Raw genomic sequence first — 19,503 nt, 5'->3', positions numbered from 1 at the left:
TCCTCTACTCTGCCCTGGTCAGGCCTCACCTGGAGTACTGTGTCCAGTTCTGGGCTCCCTGGTACAAGAAAGACAGGGAGAAATAACTTCTTCATGGTGAGGGTGACGGAGCATTGGAACAGGCTGCCTAGGGACGTTGTGGAGTCTCCTTCTCTGGAGATATTCAAGGCCTGTCTGGATGCCTACCTGGGCAGTCTGCTCTAAGGAACCTGCTTTGGCAGGGGGATTGTACCCGATGATCTTTCGAGGTCCCTTCCAACCCCTACAGTTCTGTGATTCTGTGATTAATACTTTTAAAGAGCTGGTCTTGCACAACCCAGAAAAAACACCAGGGGTAAGATCCTGGATTCTTCAAAATTCAGACCAGAGGAGCAGCTTTAAATCAGGCTTCTTTACTGCTGGGAGTGTGCTTAGATACAAACTTGCCAGCAGTACTGGCAACAGCTGGAACACTTCTAGTTAAAATTATATACTATGCAGCATGGCTTAGCTCTGATTGAAGATGCTTTATAAGCCCAATGTATGTGTTTGTCATACGGTAATTATACAGTGTGAACATCTCTTTGCATGATGATATCACTGTGCAACCCGTGCTCCAGTACTAAATATACTTTATATGCATTCATATGTATCTAGATGAATTCATGCATGCTCACACGTTAATGTTAAATTCTATGTCTGACACTAATTGCATTAGGAGTAAATTTAAGTGGTGGTAAAAACATTTTAAAAACTCTGCTTTAAAATGTATGCTTTTATTTATGGTATTGTTTGAATTGTTTGTTTGTTTCTTTGTTCTCATAGATGTGTGGGAGATTCATATTCACTTATTACCCATGTACATCATTACTGTCATCTGTTCCCTGTAGTTCTCATCAAGGGACTTATCTTAGCCCCCACAAATCTGTTCTTCTTCTTCCACACCAATTAGAAATTATAACATACATCTTAATTAAGGGTACTAAAGTACATTTCTAACAGAAAACAAGGAAAAGGGTTGGTGGTTTTTTTTTTTTTTTTTTTTTTGATTTATCACAATTGTTGGCTTTCTTATCTGACCAATTATTCTAAAACACTGTAGTTTAATCCTGTCCATCTTTTATGTGTGCAGAACAAATAATGAAAGTAGTGCATTCAGAGAGAAAAAAAAAAAAAAAAAAAAAAAAAAACTTTATCAACTTTCACACTCTGCACTCATCAAGCCTACATAGCATTTTTGTCAATATATTGCCATTGCAAGACAAGTCTGAATAATTTTGTCAACCTCTAATCAATATACACAGCATGCCAGTTAAATATTTTCTATGTATTACTCTCCAGGTGCACCAAAATCAAGAGACCACAAGTAAAATAGCAGTCCCTTCTGGCCAGTCCTAAGCTGTAAAATAAATATGGCAGGGATGGAAAGAGAAGGCAAAGCAACTTAACTCAGAGCAGGTTTAGGTTTCCAAGAGCAAAGCCCTGCAGAGACACCAGAGCTCACCCCTGGAGCAGAACAGAGTGACTAACTATAGACTCTACAGGCGTGTCCACAACATTTCTTGTGTGCAGATTTAGAAACAGCCACAATTATATTATCAGCCTGGATAGTCAGGCTCTACTCAGGGTCAGTTCCACAGCTTTCACATCTTCCTAAAGAAAAGCAGTTTGCTGTCTCCTAACCATTCTCATTTTTCTCTGCTACAGTTCTGGATTTGTATTCTCACAGAATATTCCAGCTCTTAACATAGAAACTCAATCAAGATCCATGCCAGGATTTGGAAGCTTGAAACGGGATATAACCAAAGATGAGCCTGAGGAGCAACGTGCAATTCTCAGAAAATGCTGGCTAGTCCTAAAAGAGCCCACGGATTTGCCAGTTATGCTTTACTGCTTTGCATGGCTGCCTCTCTCCACTCAGTTTTTCATGTCAAGGTAGCTGAGCCATGAATGCCAAATGGAAAGGGATGGCTTAGAGCTTTGCAGGGGACTGCCTAGTCCCAGAGCAGGGTGGCACTGAACTCAGGTCTCTACCAGCAGCATTTTGTCTGGGGTTGGTCAGCACCTACCCAAAGCCCCGGAGGAGGTGAGCAGCATCTGGTCTCTGTAGCATCTGCTAGAGGATGCCCAAGAGCCTGCCAGCATTGGCCACAGCTGTCTCTAACAAGAGCAAGAAAAACTGTCCAACACTTAGGACTGATGCTGAAATACAGGGAGACTGTTTGCTCATATTAGGAGCAAACTAGATTAGGATACTGCGTTGCTCAGACCCCTCCTTTCTCCAGCTTGCACTGGCAAGTCTGGAGCCTACAACAGAGCACTGACTTCTGCTCTTTTTTGGGGTAGCTCTGCACCCTAAAGCTTTTGTTAGACCAAGAAAGTCCATAGATATTTAAGATCCTTTTTTGAAATCCTACACATCATTAACTCAGACAACTCAACTCTGGATCGCTCACCTCACTACCCAGTCTTATGTTGTTTACAATCTGAGCTTTACAGAATGGTCACATCCCTGTTCAAAAGCAAATCTGGTTTCCAATTCAGTAGTTTTATTCTATGCTTCTGAAAGTAAACACAGGCTAACAGGGAAACTCACGGTAAGCAAAGCTTTATTTTTCCCCATCTAGTTTCAGCCCTTCAGCTTCTTTTCCTGTTTGTTGACAGAAGCTGTGAGGCAGAACCAGGGTGCAAACACTGGGGCCTTACGCTTCAGAGAGGCTGCTGGAGCACCTGGCAGCTTCATTTGAGCCCAAACCTCATCTCTGCTTCCCTCTAGCCCTGGCAGAAGAAGTTCAAAAAACACAGCTCATACAACTCTCTGAGAAGCAGGGCCTGCAGGAACAAAGCAGCTCTTCCGTCTCCTTCTCGCTACTGCTTCCGAGGGGCAGGGAGGGGCTGCATCCCTCTGCTCAGCAGCCTCCGACTGACCAACATTTCTGGCACACAACCGATGGCTGATCTGTCACGTGGCTTCAAACCAGGAAAGATCAGGCAGGTTCAAGCTCCCCCCTCGACTGCATTCTCGTTTCTAATTTTCACATTTTATGCTTTGTGCAAGTGTTAATTATGGAGATGAAAGCCAAACTTTCCTTTATTCCTCCATTCTTAGCACACACACACACAAAAAACTAAACGTACATATAAAATTTGCCAGAAGGAAAGAAGGCTGATTCCAGCTAGGGGAAAATAAAATGGAGCATTAATTTGATGTGATACCAACAATATTAATAATAGTAATCATAATAATGTTGATGATGATGTAATGAAGGATTCTGTTATGCAAATCTTCTCTTTGTCTAAAAAAAGCTTATGCAAAATCAGACTTTGAATCTATTACATGTTCTATTATGACTAGTAAAGTCACCGTGGAGGGCTAATTTATACCCCCAATTTCTAGAGTCATTAAAAGAGCTGCAACTTTCATACAAACAGGACACTTTGTTTTTAACTTAGTGGCAAAGTCTCAAAGATAAATAAAATGATTTTATATTTCTGTGGGCCTCCATCAAATGGAAAACTTTTTAATTACATATAAAGTGATTTATGTAATCATCAGATAAATATTTGGAAGTGTCATGTTTCTTGTAAAAAAAAAAAAAAAAGCCACAAAAAAACACAAAACAAACAAACAAACAAAACAGGTTTATTTATATAGCCAGCAATGCATACACAAAAGAATTAGTACCCACAAAGCATTTCAAATTATTGTTGGTTGCTAGAAAATCAAATTCTTGTGATATGGAAACCAGAGCTGTGCATTCCCTAATGAATACAATGTTTGCAGGAAACAAAGTACTGGTCATCCAGAAGTGATTTACAAATCCAATGCAAGTAATTTTACATGACTAATGATTCTGAAGGACAGATTAACCAAGAATTACGTGACAGCACCATATAACAAATCCACGGTCCAGTGATCACTGCAATTACCCAGAACTTGTGTGATGCAGACTTTGTTCCTGCCTTTATCTGAGAGAATTCAACCCCCTTTCCTTTGATAATTCCCATAAAAACTACCAGAAGAGATATTTTGGAGTAAGCCTGTTTGATTATTTTTTTAAAGCTCCCACTCTCTGCTGTTGAAACTGTTCCACATGTTATAAATAATTACATAGCCACTGGAGAACTATGACCTAAACATCAGGCTGGAAGGCTTTTCTCCAATTCAGGGACTTTTTTCTGCTTTTTTAAAACAAAATGAAACCACTCCATCATATGCAGTCAGAGAGACAGAAAAAGCTCGTTTGCATGGCAGAATGATAGTGAAATGAAAGCATCAGCCTCAACTTCCTTTTAGCATAATCTTGTTAACTTAAGACTGGCAATGAAGACACAGCAGCCTCAGCTTTCATATGCACTTACAACTGTCAGGCAAATTCTCCAAAGACACAAAATATGCATCCTGATGCATACTGAGATACTATTAAACCATGCCACATCCTGCCTGGTTTTATTCAAGATGTTAACTAAAATTTCATGTTAGCATGTCAGATATATATCACATATATCTTCATTGTGGCATATCCAAAAATGGGGACTTTTATCTGAGAAGTTTAATAGCTGGGTTGTAAACTCCTCTCTAATATTTTTTCATAGATGATTAAAATTGGTTTCTTTGGAAACAAAACATAAAATGTCTTTTTCAAGTGGCAAGATTTCAGTTCATGTTTTGGGGTTCAGTGGGCAGTGATCCTAGCTTTTACACAGCAAAAACTACTGGCAAAATATTCCTCCTGAAGACCAAAATGAAGCTTAACTGGTCATATCCTGAGCACTAGAGTGCCATGAATGATTTTCTTTATGAAATGTCTCAAATTCAAATACATACAGACATCATTATTCCGGTGACCACCTGGCCTTTTTATGGTAAAGCGAGGCAAGTTGTCTTGCACAGTCGAAGGCAACCTGGGTGGAAGTGGCATTTGTTATGCTAGGAGAGCAAAGAAAGAGTTTTAGCAAAAGTGGTGCTGCATAAAACACATATAAACAAACAAGAAAAAAGGCAGAGAAAGACCTTGTTTTCCCTTGTTTGTCAACGTGATTCATGGCAGCAGCAGGCTGCCCTGCCACAGTTAGGTATGGAAAAGTTAGCCAAACAGAATAAGCAGTATTCCAGAAAATGCTGTAGTGGCTGCTATACAGTTTGTAAACACCTTAAATTTCTCCAAGTCTATTGCCTCCGTGGACTGCTCAAAGCACAAGTGCCAAATGAGGATCTTTAGGGACTGGATAGCTTTATACGAAGCTTTATAATTTGTTGTGCCTGAACTGCACTGACTCTCCAAATATGCAATAGACTGGACTAATGCTTTCGGGAATACTGGATGAACCTGGCATTTTTCCACTTGATAAAAACAACAACCTTTCTTAGAGAAGTACCAGAAATAAGAAAAATGTCTTCCTTCTATTTCACTGCTTTTGCATGTCCTTAAACCAGAACAGTTTGATACTCTGGTCGTTGCTGACTATTTTAAAAATATTGTGCTGCACTTCAGTAATGAACTGTTATCAGTGAAGATTTCTGGATATCATTGGAGGGTAAATATGGGAATTTGAGATTTCTTTGTGCTTGTGGCTATTATATGCTGTTACCTATGTCTTGCTTTACCAAAAGGAATATATCTACAGAAGAATCAGTGCTGACTTCCAGGGTGAAAGCAAAGGAATTACTGGAGCTGTGCATTCAAAAATTCTCCCTTTCCTTCCAAAAGCTGATCAGCATATGAAGACAATACTTTTGCACATGCTTTATAATGTACCTTGTGCCCACACAAGATGAGTCATGTAAGATTAATGTAATTTTGAAGCATAGTTATGCTATATTAAGCTAAAATCATCTTTTAATAAATTTAAGCATGAAAAAGATTAAGCATTTTTATCAAAAAAAAAAAAAATCCAGCTTTTTTTTTGATCCCACTTTTAACTTGTAACCTCTACAACCTGGTCAAAATCAATGAGATCATCTGAGATTTTATGAATCTCATAATATTTGAGGCCGAAGAGAGCAAGGGGGGGAAGAGAGAGAGAAAAAGTAGATTCCCACTTTATTTCTTAAAATAAATTAATACTTTAAAACTGTTTAATTTTTAGGAAAAAAGAATGCCTCTCAAAATTATGTTTAATACTGTAATTCCTTAACAATCTGTGCCTTAACCTTAGGCGTGAGCAAATTTCTGGTTAAGAGAGTGGAGTTTATTCCTAAGTCCCCTCTCACAGCAATACCTGATGCAGTGATACTTAGGGGGCAGCAGCAATACTGCTTGCCATACATTCAGTTTTGCCCCACATAAAAGAATGCCATGGGCTGATCCAGTTCCATTCTGACCCTGGCAGGTAAGGGCTGCCATTGAATTGGGCCATCGCAATTACAGAAAAGCAATGCGTAACAATTGTCTTTTTCTTTCAGTGCAGACTGTACTGGCAGCTTCTTAATAAAGCAGCAGCTTAATGTGAAAAATACATATATATATATATATATATATAATACGAGTGCCCAGAAATAGGACATTCCTAAGGTTCATCAAAAATCTGGACTATCCAAGGTCGTACAGCTTCATCCAAGGTTTCCAAAATAAGTCCGAGACATTTCTCATTGTATCCTGAGTTTACTGTGCTAGCAGAACTCTAAGAGTCAGGTGCTCCATGACTGACATTTTATGAACATAATCAGTGAGATTTTATACCTTGTGTTAATTCTTAATGCCTGCATGTACTGAATTGGTATTGTAGCCTTCCAAGTTGGAAATGAGACCTGCAGTGCCAAGTACAGCCTATTTCCTTCAGGATATCCATAAGGGATACTGTACTGTAATTGATTTTAACTTTACAAGCCACATTATTTCAAGTGGAAAAGCTGCTATCAGAACTAATAAGCACAAAATAATGTCTAAATAATGGGGGGAAAAAAGACAAAAAATGACAAAACACAAACAAACAAAAAAACACTGCCTTGATGAACATTTGAAGTGGCATAACTATATTTATTTTTACCTGGGAGAACTGCTGCTACTTCATGTAGGAAATTTCTAACTGACTTTGCATAATAAGTAAGTACCACGTGAACACTGAAGCTGTGCAAGGCTTTACGGAGTGCTAAACACTATGACATAAACTTCTGACATTTACAGAAGCCTCTGTAATCCCTCAGCATGCTGGCTGAGAGGAAAAAAAAATGCACAAGAAACCAACATGGCCAGAAGAGATACATGATTTTCAGATTGCTTAAATTTTGCTGTATTTCTGGTCTATTCCTGGTGCATGGCTTTAACTCAGATTCATGACCAAGGCACGACAGACTGTGCTATTAAAAATGAAGCTTGTCTACTTATACAAGTTGAATGTTTGCCCTGAAGGGCTAGTTGTTCCTTAGCATCCAACTTTCAAAATGGGAAGTTGGATTTCTAGCAAATGTCTGAATTACTACTATTACGATGACGGAACAATTTGTGAAAACTATACCAGGTACCACAACTTTGACAAATTTCACTAATGCAAGCCATTAGTACACTGTGCTCTAGGTTTATCACTGGTCTCTGATAACTTGTAAGAAAGCATTAGAAATAAATGGAGAAGAATGTTATGAGAAGGAGTTAGGAGCTGCTGAATTATGGAAATAGGACCATCTACTTTGAAGACATGTCCAAGGAAAGCACAGACTGGCAGCTTGAGAAACACCACTGATTACAATGTAAAACAGCAAATTATCAGTAAACTTCCTTTACCTAAGGTTCCAAATTCATATCAGGATCAGACAAAGTAACACTTAGGCAATAAAAGTAACTTAACTGACAATGTAAGGCCTCTTTAGTCAGTCCAGACATATGTCACTAGACATTTAAAGCTACACTGAGGGAGATTCTGACCTGTACATTGACTTCTAGAAGATACCACCTACAGTCAGAAAGTAATATGGGAGCTGTTTCTTGGTTTTTAAGTGTGAAAAAAATACTACATTTCCTCTGCAAGGTATATTTTAAAGTTCAACAACCTACAGAAATAGATGACAATAGACTTGTGGAAAAAGGTAAGGTTTTAATTTTGCAATTATTTATCTCAGCTCCTGACCTTTGAACTTTAGAGTTCACTCTAGCTATCTGAAGCGTATTTTGTCTGTAGACATCCCAAACCAGCTGTCACCTGCCATGTCTCCTCTCCTGCACCGTGCTCTGAAGATTCTGAGAATAAATCTGTGATACTCTTCTTTCTGGACTGAGAAAGAGACATCCTGGAGGTGACTCCTCTTCCCTAACTAAAAGCACAAAGTGGGCTGCTCAGCTGGCTACTGGTTGGATATTTGTTGCAAGTTGGGCAGGACATAGGCAAGGTACATTGGAATTAGATGGAGAAAAAAGAAAGAAAAAGAGAAGAAAAACTGTAAAAATCACAAGGAAGTTTGGGAGACAAAGTGCTGGTTTTATATTCTTGACTATACAGAGAATGAAATACATCATAACAGACTGTAATAAATGATAATTTCAGCTTGGAAGAACGTGGATTTACTTATTCCTAACCTACACTAGGGAAACATAAAATACCCCACCCTACTGACAACTGGAATATGAATTACTATCTGTATAGATGATTTAGCCAAGGTGAGAGAAATAGGCTGTCAAAAGAAAAAGAGGAAGAATGAGGTTTCTGAGAGGAAAAAAACTCTCAAACCAAGTCCCATCCCTTGAAAATGAGGACTTCCATAAAGCTATTGTTTACACATGAAAAAATGAGGATATCAGGATAACCCATCATGTAGCGCCTTTCAGTGAGAAAAACAATAGCGCTTTGAGGGAGGTGTCACTGAAACTAGATGGAAATTCAAGGCCAGAGTTTGGAGAGAGAGGTAAAGCACGGTGGGAGCAGCAAGCACAGCTGGAGCACTGCCCAGCAGCTTGCAGGCGTAACAGAAGCTCTTCAGGACTGCTGTGCTTGTGTTCAAAAAGGAAGAATTAGATTTTCATTTTTCACCAAAATTTCAAGAAGAAAAAACAAGAACACCATCCTATTGCCTTTGAGTCCAGTCCCCTACTGCAACACCAACCCTTTGTGATTTTTTTTTTGTCCATTTTCCCTCAGATACAGAGCTCTCATTTCCACAGAAATATAATGGCTCTGCTATGTAAACTGAGAGGCATGGTATTGGGAGCTTTTGCAAACACTATGTAGCCATTGGACACAGCAGAGCGTAATTCCTTGAAGACAGCCTTGAACACTTTGTTCAGGCTGGCTTGGGGCACAAATGAGAAAGCCAATGGAGAAATAGCAGTCTAAGTTTATAATCCATCTCCTCCATCTGCAACAGAAGAGCAAACAGTAGCCAAAGCATTTCTGTGCTATAATCCTGCTACCTGAAAGAAAATTATCTGGTTTTATGTGTCCTATTAATGTTTAACGTCATTACTTGATATCCTGATTGATGAAAGCAGTAAGCCCTAAAGGTGTAAGTAGTTATAAAACACACTTTATTAAAAGGAAAAAAATTACTAAGTTTAGCATTTACTAGATATTTTTCCCATATGAGGAATTATCCCATAGCCATCCTACTGAAATAAGGAGAGTTTGCATTATACCTTCTCAAGAGAAACCATTTTATCTTAGCTAATGTTATTGAACTAGAAGGCTGATCTGAGTTCTTAACATTGATTTTTATTTTGCAGCTGCCACACACCCAGGGAATTCATTGTCATCAGGTCATGCTCAGTGACTGGACTTTAAGAAGGCTGAAGAACTTTGTGATTATAAATAACATATCCTTGCAAAACAGAAATGTTTAAAATGATCTGATCTCACGCTAAGCCTTATTTTCAGATTTCCCTTTAGATTGTTTTTTCCTTAGGCAGACCACGGTTGAAGAGGTATGTATGTGTTGTTATGACACCTGTTTGCACAACAGGTTAAGCTGAAATTTTAACACTTGCAATGTCATTGCCTGGAAATGGAAACACAAGTCACGCTTCATATTACTGCTTCTGTTTCTACAGAGTATTCTAAAACAATAACAGCACCATAAGGGACATGGACATAATGCAGATAAGAAGGTACCTGTACTTCCAAAAAATTACATGTTACAACACAATAGAAAAAATCATGTAACTGACCTCTGGGTTAGTTATTCTACTGAAGTAGAGACCCTTCACACTGGAGCAATGCATCTCTTATTAAAAAGTTAAAAAAAAAAAAAAAAAAAAAAAGGTCCTAAAAAAGGTGTGAACTACCTTAAGACCAGCAGATTCTGTATTCTTTGCTTTTGTCACACTTCTTTATAAGTTACATTATATAAAATTCTCTGGAGTCAGAATCTGCAGAGATGACAGCATGAGATGCTTTTCTAGACTGTGGAATAGCTGAAATATAGCTATCAGAAAACAACCATTAAGTAGATCAGGCACAAACAGCTCAAACAAATGATCTGTGCAGTCTGACACCACTGAGCAACACAATAAGCTTAGACAATGTTCTTCCCTGTCTCCTCCACGTCCTTCATGTTATACCTTCTCCATGATATACCTTTTCTGTTGTGCTTCAGGAAATGCTGAGCAATATTTTAGCCTTCACGCATAATTTCAGTTAGCATGATATGATTTTAAACATTGTCACTTTGAATCCAGAAATTTGGGAATTGATGCTTGTATGTGCCACGGAAAGGTCTACCTGCCCAGTGAGAATACATGCTTGTGTCCAGCAGTGCACACAGGCACATTCCTAAATGAAGTACAGCTATGCTGACAGTGAATATAAATACAGAATGTATGAAGGTCTTTATTGTCTTCAATTTCTATTTTTATACAATTGTTTATCAGATATGTTAAGTATTTGGAGCTGATTTGCATTTCTATTTTCATTTGCTATGCAAAGGCTTTTTTTCCTCTCCAAAATCATCCACATTTAATACTCCTTCCTTTCCTCTCACAATATGAGTTGTTTGCTTTCCTCAGGCACTTGTCAGATTCTGGAAAGACAGGCAAGCTACTAAGTCATTGTTAGCAAGCTGAAGTTGTGCACTGCTTTGTTGTGTCAAATTATTTGGCTTTTTCTTCTAATCAGACAGCATTCCATGTGCTACAAAGACCACATCATCTTGGAATGGGACTAGGGAAAACAGCCATTTCCAGGTTTTTCAAGTCACATTTTTTGGTTCTTCTACTGCCATTGGTCTCTCACAGAAATGAAACACAATAAAGGACTAAGGATGCCACATACATTATTGCAACAAACTAAAACTATGAATCTAACCTACTTGTCTCACACCTCTTGCAAACCCTGTGTGCAGTTAGCACTAGGTAAGCCACTAGTTACATAGTACAATATTTGCAGCAATTCATTTTAAACAAAGAAGCCAAAGGGAAGGATTTTCTCTGTCTAAACTCCTTTGTAATTGTATGCATTTTTAAAATCCTCTTTGCTGTTCCCTTTTGTCTGTTTGCACTTCTCTTTGCAGTTGTTTGCTAGGAAAGTGAGAAGAGGTTCAGATAATCAAGTAAAATACAAAACAAACAAAGGTTTTAAGGTTCTAGAGCTTTCGTAAAACAACTGGTTCTTCTATTTATTTTAATACCTGGATTTATGCACTTTCTTGTTTCAGCCAGACAGGTAGCAGACACGCTCTGATTCAAAGTGCTCTTATTGTACTGTCTCTAAAATCAGCTGTAAATGAACTGTAGCCAGGAGGAATTCTCACAGGAGCCTGTGCATTCTGCTGCTGGGAGAAGAACAGAAGAGAAAGGAAAATGTTAAAAAGTGGAAAAAACAGAAACGCTAAGCCAAACCACCTTGTAGGTAGCTTCTAGGAGTGTGTTTTCCTTTTCGGCAAGTATAATGAGGCAGTGTTAGGAAGGAAGCCAGATATACTGAAGAGCTGGCATTACGCAGATCCAAAAGCCAGCAGGAGGTCACTTAGCAGTACTAATATGCCGAAATCGCAGACCTGCTCTTCAGACATAATATATACCAAACTGCTACAATTACTAGGCCTTCTGTTTTTAAAATTCTGCTTGAATTTAAAGTTCCTAAGGTTGACCTTTAGACTGATGTCCCTGACATGGTCTCACTCCTTCAGTCACTCGGGATATTGGTGCTTAACTGATCTATGCCTGCTAACACGGAAGGAAATACCACGAATACATTAAACTGTCCACAGGTTGGATGCTAAACAGTAATGTTAAACCATAATGAACTTTCAGATGATTCTCATCTCCTCCCCATGAACCTTTCATCCTGATCAGCCAGCATTGACAGCCAGCAGGCCCTGCCCTCAGACTTCCTCAAGGATTTTGGTCCTCAGCTTTCAGGGCACAGTGCTAGGCCCGACTTCTTCCTCTGCCCTTGGAAAGCAGTGAATGAGATGTATACTGCACGGATCTGGGATATTTCCTCTTACTTTTCCATCAGTTCTGAACACTTAAGAAAGTACAGGCTATAAGGCATAATTTCCTTTCCTTGATTCCTAAATTCCCTTCATTTTAGCTGAGGCACACATCTGACCAAGTCATTCAACATGCTAATTAGTAACAGAAAGGCTCTGCTCTGGCAAGTCTCAAGATTTCAGGACCTAAAATAGTAGATGTAGCACCCTCGTTCCCATAAACCTGTGGTAATTTATAGTGTCTGGAAGGTCTCTTATGTCTGTAGTGCCCCTCATCGCAAGCTAACAGCTTTCTACATGAACCAGCAACCGGACTGTCAGCACTGTTTGTCTCCGAGACACCTAATCCCTTTTTTTTTTTTTTTTTCCTACCATGATCACCTCATAGAACCAGTAGAGAGAAAAGCTAAACAAAAGAAATCAAATTAAGTAGGTTTCTTCAAAATTTGTCCCCTAGACAATCAGTCATTGTGTGTGACCAGGTAGACGCTGCTACCAGTCCTTGGGCTGGAGAAAGAGTTGTGGGATTCTGAAATATGCAGACACAGGACATGTCTTACTCTAAGTTTGACACTTTTATAGCTACAGAATAGGATGAGAAAGAGACCTTTGACAATATCATCAAAATGTACCAGAATTTCATTTCAGCAGGACTTGTAGAAAGAATATGAATTTAAGTCTTGCCAAAAATTGAACTTCTTTCTGTGACAGCTGCCCATCATCCAGACTTTTTTACTTCTAAGATTAGCCGAAGGACATGAAGAAGGATGGAAAGAGCTGCTCTTCTCCAACCACACCATGTCACATGACACATGGAGGCCAGCTGATACAATTTGGGGAAGAACATTAATTCCCCAAACAGTGAATGCTGCTCCTGATTTCAGGGCCATAATTAGTCTGTGATTTCCTGAAAATGGGAACAGATAAGTTTTGAGTTCTGCTAGAATAATGTCCTTACTACCAGAATCCAAAGTATTAGTCAAGGTGGTGCTTCTTATTTGGTTAGAAACATTCCCCAAATGAGTTTGCAGTTAATTCAGGTCATAGTAGAGAAATGTCTTTCTCACATTAATACATTAATCAGACAAAAAGGAACACTAGAGCGTGAGTATCTTTGGCATCACACAGAGATACTGTCAGAGGTTACTCCAGAAATGGAGTTCTTTTACTGAAGATGAACCTCAGCTTGTGTCATTGCTCATAGACAGTTTATTTTTACATCAATTTTCTCCTTTCCAGCAACTGTGTGAAATATATAAAGACATCCCAAAAAAATGCATGTCCTCTACACGAGTGAAAGTATCAGTCACATCCTTTGGAGAACTAAAAGCTAATTAAGAGATCCCTTCTTCAACAAAAGTTACCTTGGGAAAGAAAAAAATACCTCTAACAACAACGAAAAAAAAAAGTAGGAGGTGTTGGCTGACAGAAGCAATGAGGTTATTAGCAAGAGAATCAGAAACGCTCATGGTAAAAAAGAAAGAAGATAAATTAAACATTCATATTTTATCTCAATTTCTGAAATATATGTTCTTAAGCCTACTTTGAAGTACGTGATTAAATTCTCCAAAACCTTTTTATCTTTCCTTGATTGCTAAAGTTTGCTATCAGTGCAGAGCGTGTAGCTGATATTGTGTATCATCAAACTTGTTTCTTTATCTTCAAAAGTAACATCTAAACTTGTTATGAATAAACATAAACAGTGTGCCTGTTCCTCGTTTATTAAATATAAGCTGTAATAGAGAGAGAGAGCGCACTCTGTAGCATAGCAGCAATGGAAAATGTGTTAGCTCAGGAAGAAACGTAGCCCACAGGACTTGAGGGAATAGAGGAATGTGTGACCTGAGATGAGGAATGAACATGGTTTGAAAAGGGAGTATATGTACAGCACTCCAGTGAAGACTGATGGTAACAAAATGACATTTTTGCCTGCATTATCTGGTGGCCTTTCAGGATGTAACCAATGCTGAATGGTGACGGTCCTTCTACCCTTTGACTTCTGGCCTTGTGACTTTACAAGAAGTTTTGACTCTAACGATGAGGGTAAGTACAAAAAGCAAGAGCAATGTAGCTGCAAAAATAAGCAAACAAGAAAGTCTCATAAGACCCATAGAAAATATTCCAATAAAATGGAAGAACGTAAATGTATCAATAAAGTATAATGAACAATCCAACTTTACTGGCATAGCTGTGTAATTTACAGAGTTGCCATAAGATAATAGTTTTGAAGAGTCTGCCAAAAGACTGGTAATTTGCATATAATTGTCAATAATGCTTTCCCATTTACTAGATGGAGTTTTTGTTTTTCACAGGATAGAGTTATTGGAATTCAATTTGCAGTCTCTCTTTTTATGACTTTTCTATACAGTACTGTATTATTTAGAAATAAATGGGAAATTTTAGATGCAGTTTTCTGCCTCCTGCCCTAAGGCAAAAAATACAAATCACTTCTTCACTACCAATTAATAAATAAAAATAAACAAAATGACACAAAAATTGAAAACAAACAAACAAACAACAACAAAAAAACAACCAAACTTATTTTGGTTTTATTTTATCTCTTTGTAAACATTTATCAAATTATTTGCATACTGTTTCGATGAACATCCTGATTTATTTTAAAGCAGTCAGGATTCAACTTTTGATTCACCAATTTTATCATAGTTTTGACCTATCTCAGAGTGGTTACTTTAACAACAGCAGATTTAGAACTGAATAGCAAGGTGTTAAAAGCATACCTAAATTTAACATCATATTTGATATGGGATAGTGATTCACGGTATCGTGAACCCTATTCTTTCTTTGCAGTTGTGTGACTAGGGATGAAATCCTCACCCTACTGAAGTCTTGGCAGTCCTCCCAGTGACGATAAAACAGACAGGATTTCAATATAGAAAGTTTGTTTATATTTACTAGAAGGAGACTATACAGTTAACTTATGATAATATTTATATTTATAAAACATGTATGAAGTAAGATTGCTGATTGCCACTTGAAGGTGGCAAAAAATATTTTAAACTAATTAATCACTGTTTCCTCAGTTGTCACTAGGAAACCACAAAGTAAGAATGTTTTTGTACTTTTTCATGTATTGTGGCAAAATAATAAAAGTAATAGTCAAAATAAATACTTATCAATTCTATAAATATGTGCACAGTTACTACTCCATGCTTTTTTTCTTTTGCAAAAGTATATCTTGATTTTGTCCACTGGCATTTACTTGTATGCAATTAAGTATGTAAAGTCGACAACTTCACCTATAAATGATTTAACAGAGATCTCTGCAACACTTTGTGTACATATACCTTCCTGACAGTTTGAGACTAAATGAAAAATGCATGCAAATAAAGCTCCCATCTTTGTGGGTAAATTTAGGTTTCCAAAGCATTCAAAGCTTGGGCAAACCATGCAATCCCCTAGGCCAGTTCAGTTCAGTTTGTATTCTTCCAAGTATCAGGTATGATCTTTAAAGCTTTAAAATACACTTTCCAAAGGAAGAGAAGGTGGGTATTAGCCAGTGCTTACATGACTAAGGTTTATGTTAGTGTGTATATTATAATTCTTTTTCTTCAAGGCATAATTTAACATCCATGGACAGCAGTGCTACTGAGCATATACTTCTGACTCCATAGATGAAATTGTGCAAACACTGTAGCTGTTTACAAATACAGGCTTGGGTGGTGTAGTCAGGTATCAGTAACCTTCAAGTGCTCCTCCCAATACAAGATGACCACATTGCGCCTTAGCAGTGGACACCAAAGTGTAATGGCAATTCATAGCCTCTCAAATAAATCATACAGCACAGTATAGGATGATCCGCTAGCGACTTGTGGGCATGAGCTGCAAAAGAGGTCAAGTCTCACTCCATCTTTCTTAAGATGAGCTAAGCACCCACCAGCTCTGAATAGAAAGATTTAATACCAGTATGAACACCTGAATAGATAAAACTACAGGGAGGAAATTTTTGAAAATGTAATTCTTAGCTCTTTCATCAAGATTCTACCTTATTTACCATTCTTCTGCCTCAAAATAAAGAATGAAACTAGGCCCTGCTGAAAAATTATGATTGTATAATATTTCTTTCATAAATAATCTCTATACACAGCAGTGCTTTAATATGTCAACTGTAAGTTGGATTGTGTCCTTTATCATGTACTGCATGCATGCTGCATTAAAAAAAACAACAACAACAAAAAAAAAACAATTCATGAGTAGAGCTCTATGTGACATGTATGATATACGAACCCTCCTCTGGAGTGAAATATATGCCATACATCATGGTACTGAGATACGATTCTTTTATTGCATAAATAATCTATTTAAATTTTATTTATCTTCCATGACATACTCAGTGCCCATAGGGCATCAAGTATTAAAAGCATTAATAACACATAGATTTTATTTCCCAGGAATAGTTCATTATCTATAGTATCAATCAATTCTGTAAAAATATTTGTGAACCCTGGACAAATTCAGTAATCACTCAGGCGGTAAAAATGGGACTTCTTTCCAGGGAACTCAAAATATTCCATTTAGACTGCTAAGCAAAATACTTCCACTCTTCATTTCAAAATATTTCAATATATTGAAATATACTTTTATCATATTCAGTTATTATTAAAAAGAAAGGGCAAGAGAAGACAGTGGATAGTAAAGGACTAAATGGCTTAAAAATAAGGAATCATGGTGGTATGCTTCTCCCTCTCCTCCCTTTTTTCTTTAACATGGTCACTGAATAAAAGACTCATGGCTCAAAAAGCTACTGCCCTTGACTGCTCCTCTGGGATATGAAACCCATCTCTGCTGTTTTCCATTCCTATCAGCCCTCTCTTCCCTGCAGATGGGCTCCATGTTTTCCTGTCTTAACAGGGCCTTGTAAATAATCCATACTCCCATCCCTCGGCCTGCTCCTCCCTTGCAGGCCTAATGCTTTTTCCTCATGTTGGTGCGTTCCTGAGGGGACTCTGCAATGCTCCCCTTCCTTCTCCCCTTCTTCCTGCAAGTACCACCTTTTATTTTAATGTGTTCTTTTCTGAATACACGTAGCACAGGAGAAGTCCATGACAGAAGATGAGAACCAGCACTCACAGGAAGATACAAATTTAGGCAATTTTTTTTCAACACTGAGATCAAACAACAGCAAAAAATAGAGTTGAAAATCCTAAAGCTAGCTAAGCACAAGAGACGAAATAAAATTTGCACTTCTGGTAAACCATAACAGCTTTACAACTTCTGCCTCACTCCCACAACGTCTCAGGAACAGACTCGATGATGTGTTTGCATATCAGCTATTTTGAACTCCATAAAGATGCCCCAGAGAGCAGCGAAGCAGCAATGCTTTTGTGGGAGCAGTGAGTGACACTGACTTTCAGAATACAGAAATCACAGTACAAAATGGACAGTATGGTGATTCCAGGGAGCCTCCACTTGGGTACCTCTTACCCAGTTTCTGAATAGCCAAAATTCCACCCCACTCCACCCCCAGCCTCCCCCAGGAGCAGGTTTTGAAGAGTTGTAGTTTCTTAAAAAAAAAACAGTTTCTGTTTTATGTCTTAGCTACGCTTTTTTATTATTAATGAATGTCTATTGTGTTCAACACCTAAGAAAGAGCTAGTGTTATTGTCAGAGTTTTGTTGCAACATACTAGCTTTTCAGTTGCACTTCGTTAATTAAATTAATTTTCCTGTTACGAACTTGATAAAGTTCCACAGGGTGGTGCAGCTTTGGCCTTTTACACAACCCATCAGAAAACGCATCCATCTAGCACCCACATGCTCTCCTTTGCTGCACCCCCATAACCCCAAAACCAGAGATTTCCTGTCCTACCTGCAGCCAGCAATGCACCTATCATCTACCACAGCCACCATCCCACCATCCAAGGTATTGCCTGCACTGCTCAAGTGCACTGGGGCTCCATTTTCCTTCCCAAGACCACAGGGACATTCTCCTGCTTGCTGATGCCACACACTCCAATTCCAACACTGCAAGTACCAAGGACGCAACCAATGTAAGCACCAAAACTTACAGACTGGGAAGTACTCCTGGCTCCCCTCATTTTGGGTATAACTGTTTTAGCTTTTCCAGGTGGGCTCAACAGCATTTAACCCTCCAAAAATCAAGGGATGGACTGTAGAGACAATGTTGTCACTTCCAAACAAGGCAGTACTTACCAGTTGCTGCAGTTGAGCACTTTTAGTTTATACAGGAAGAGCAAATCTCACTCATGTGACCTCGCTCAAGCACAGCAGTGTCCCGGGATGCCCACCCTGTCATGGAACTGGCACCCACACAGCCTGGTGTCGTTGGCAAGCTTGCTGAGGGTGCACTCAATCCCACTGTGTGTCACCAACAAAGATGTTAAACAGTGACAGTCCCAACACTGTCCCACTCATCACTTGTCTCCACCTGGACATTGAGCCACTGACTGCAGTTCTTTGTGTGTGACCATCCAGTCACTAAAATAATTAATTTTAGATTCCTTTCTTTACAGAATTCTCTAAAACTGCTGAGTGAGAAATCGCCCTCCAATTCCAAGGATAATATTTTTGTCATAAAATACAAGGATTGTTCTGGTTTTCTTCCAAACCTTCAGCAGAGAAGGATACTCTAAAAATGTCATATTAAAAAAAAAGAAAAAAAAAAAAAGCCAGTATTGCTTCTGTGGTTGTTCCAGTGCCAATACTTGTCAATTTTACAACAGATAATGCCTGTTTAAAATATGGAACGAAAGCAGCAGCTCATGGCACTTGTTAACAGCAAGTCTATCACACTCCTTGTCTTTTATGCCTTCTAATATGTCCAGTATCAAATGTTACTGTGATTTATTGGTTATTTATCTACAACTTCACTGATTTTATAATTCACAGTTTGATTAGAATTTCAGACATTTTAAAGGACTCAGAATGTCATGAATTTTATCTGGGTACTTCAGAGATTTTAGCTCATTCCCACAGTGACAGGTTAATGAAACCAGCTCAAAAGTCTCTCTCATTACTGTAAGCTTACTAGATGCAGTTTTGTAGCCAGTCTTTTTTTTTTTTTTTTTTTTTTTTTAATTAAAGACTATTTTAATTTTTGTTTGTTTAAAAGATTAACACTATAAATTCTTACATATTACAGTGAGGTATCCAAAGGTTGAGATCCAGAGGTTCAGACATTACTATGGAAGA

The 19,503-nt window shown here is 38.3% G+C and overlaps 1 protein-coding gene across 1 annotated transcript in view; it reads right to left on the bottom strand.

Annotated features, from left to right (window-relative positions):
- LOC311436130 (uncharacterized protein) overlaps positions 1–19,503 on the bottom strand; it is a gene marked incomplete at its 5' end in the record, with an annotated part of 364,735 nt that overhangs the window by 87,893 nt on the left and 257,339 nt on the right. The window contains one exon of the mRNA XM_084517972.1: positions 11,528–11,671. Within this exon, the coding sequence (XP_084374098.1) occupies positions 11,582–11,671 (90 nt within the window). The 3' untranslated portion in view covers positions 11,528–11,581. The remainder of the gene's footprint in view (positions 1–11,527; positions 11,672–19,503) is intronic.

The sequence above is a fragment of the Aythya ferina genome, assembly GCF_964211825.1.
Source record: "Aythya ferina genome assembly, chromosome: 4".
NCBI lineage: Eukaryota > Metazoa > Chordata > Aves > Anseriformes > Anatidae > Aythya > Aythya ferina.
The sequence above is the reverse complement of the archived record's forward strand: the minus strand, read 5'-3'. Positions and strand labels throughout refer to the sequence as shown.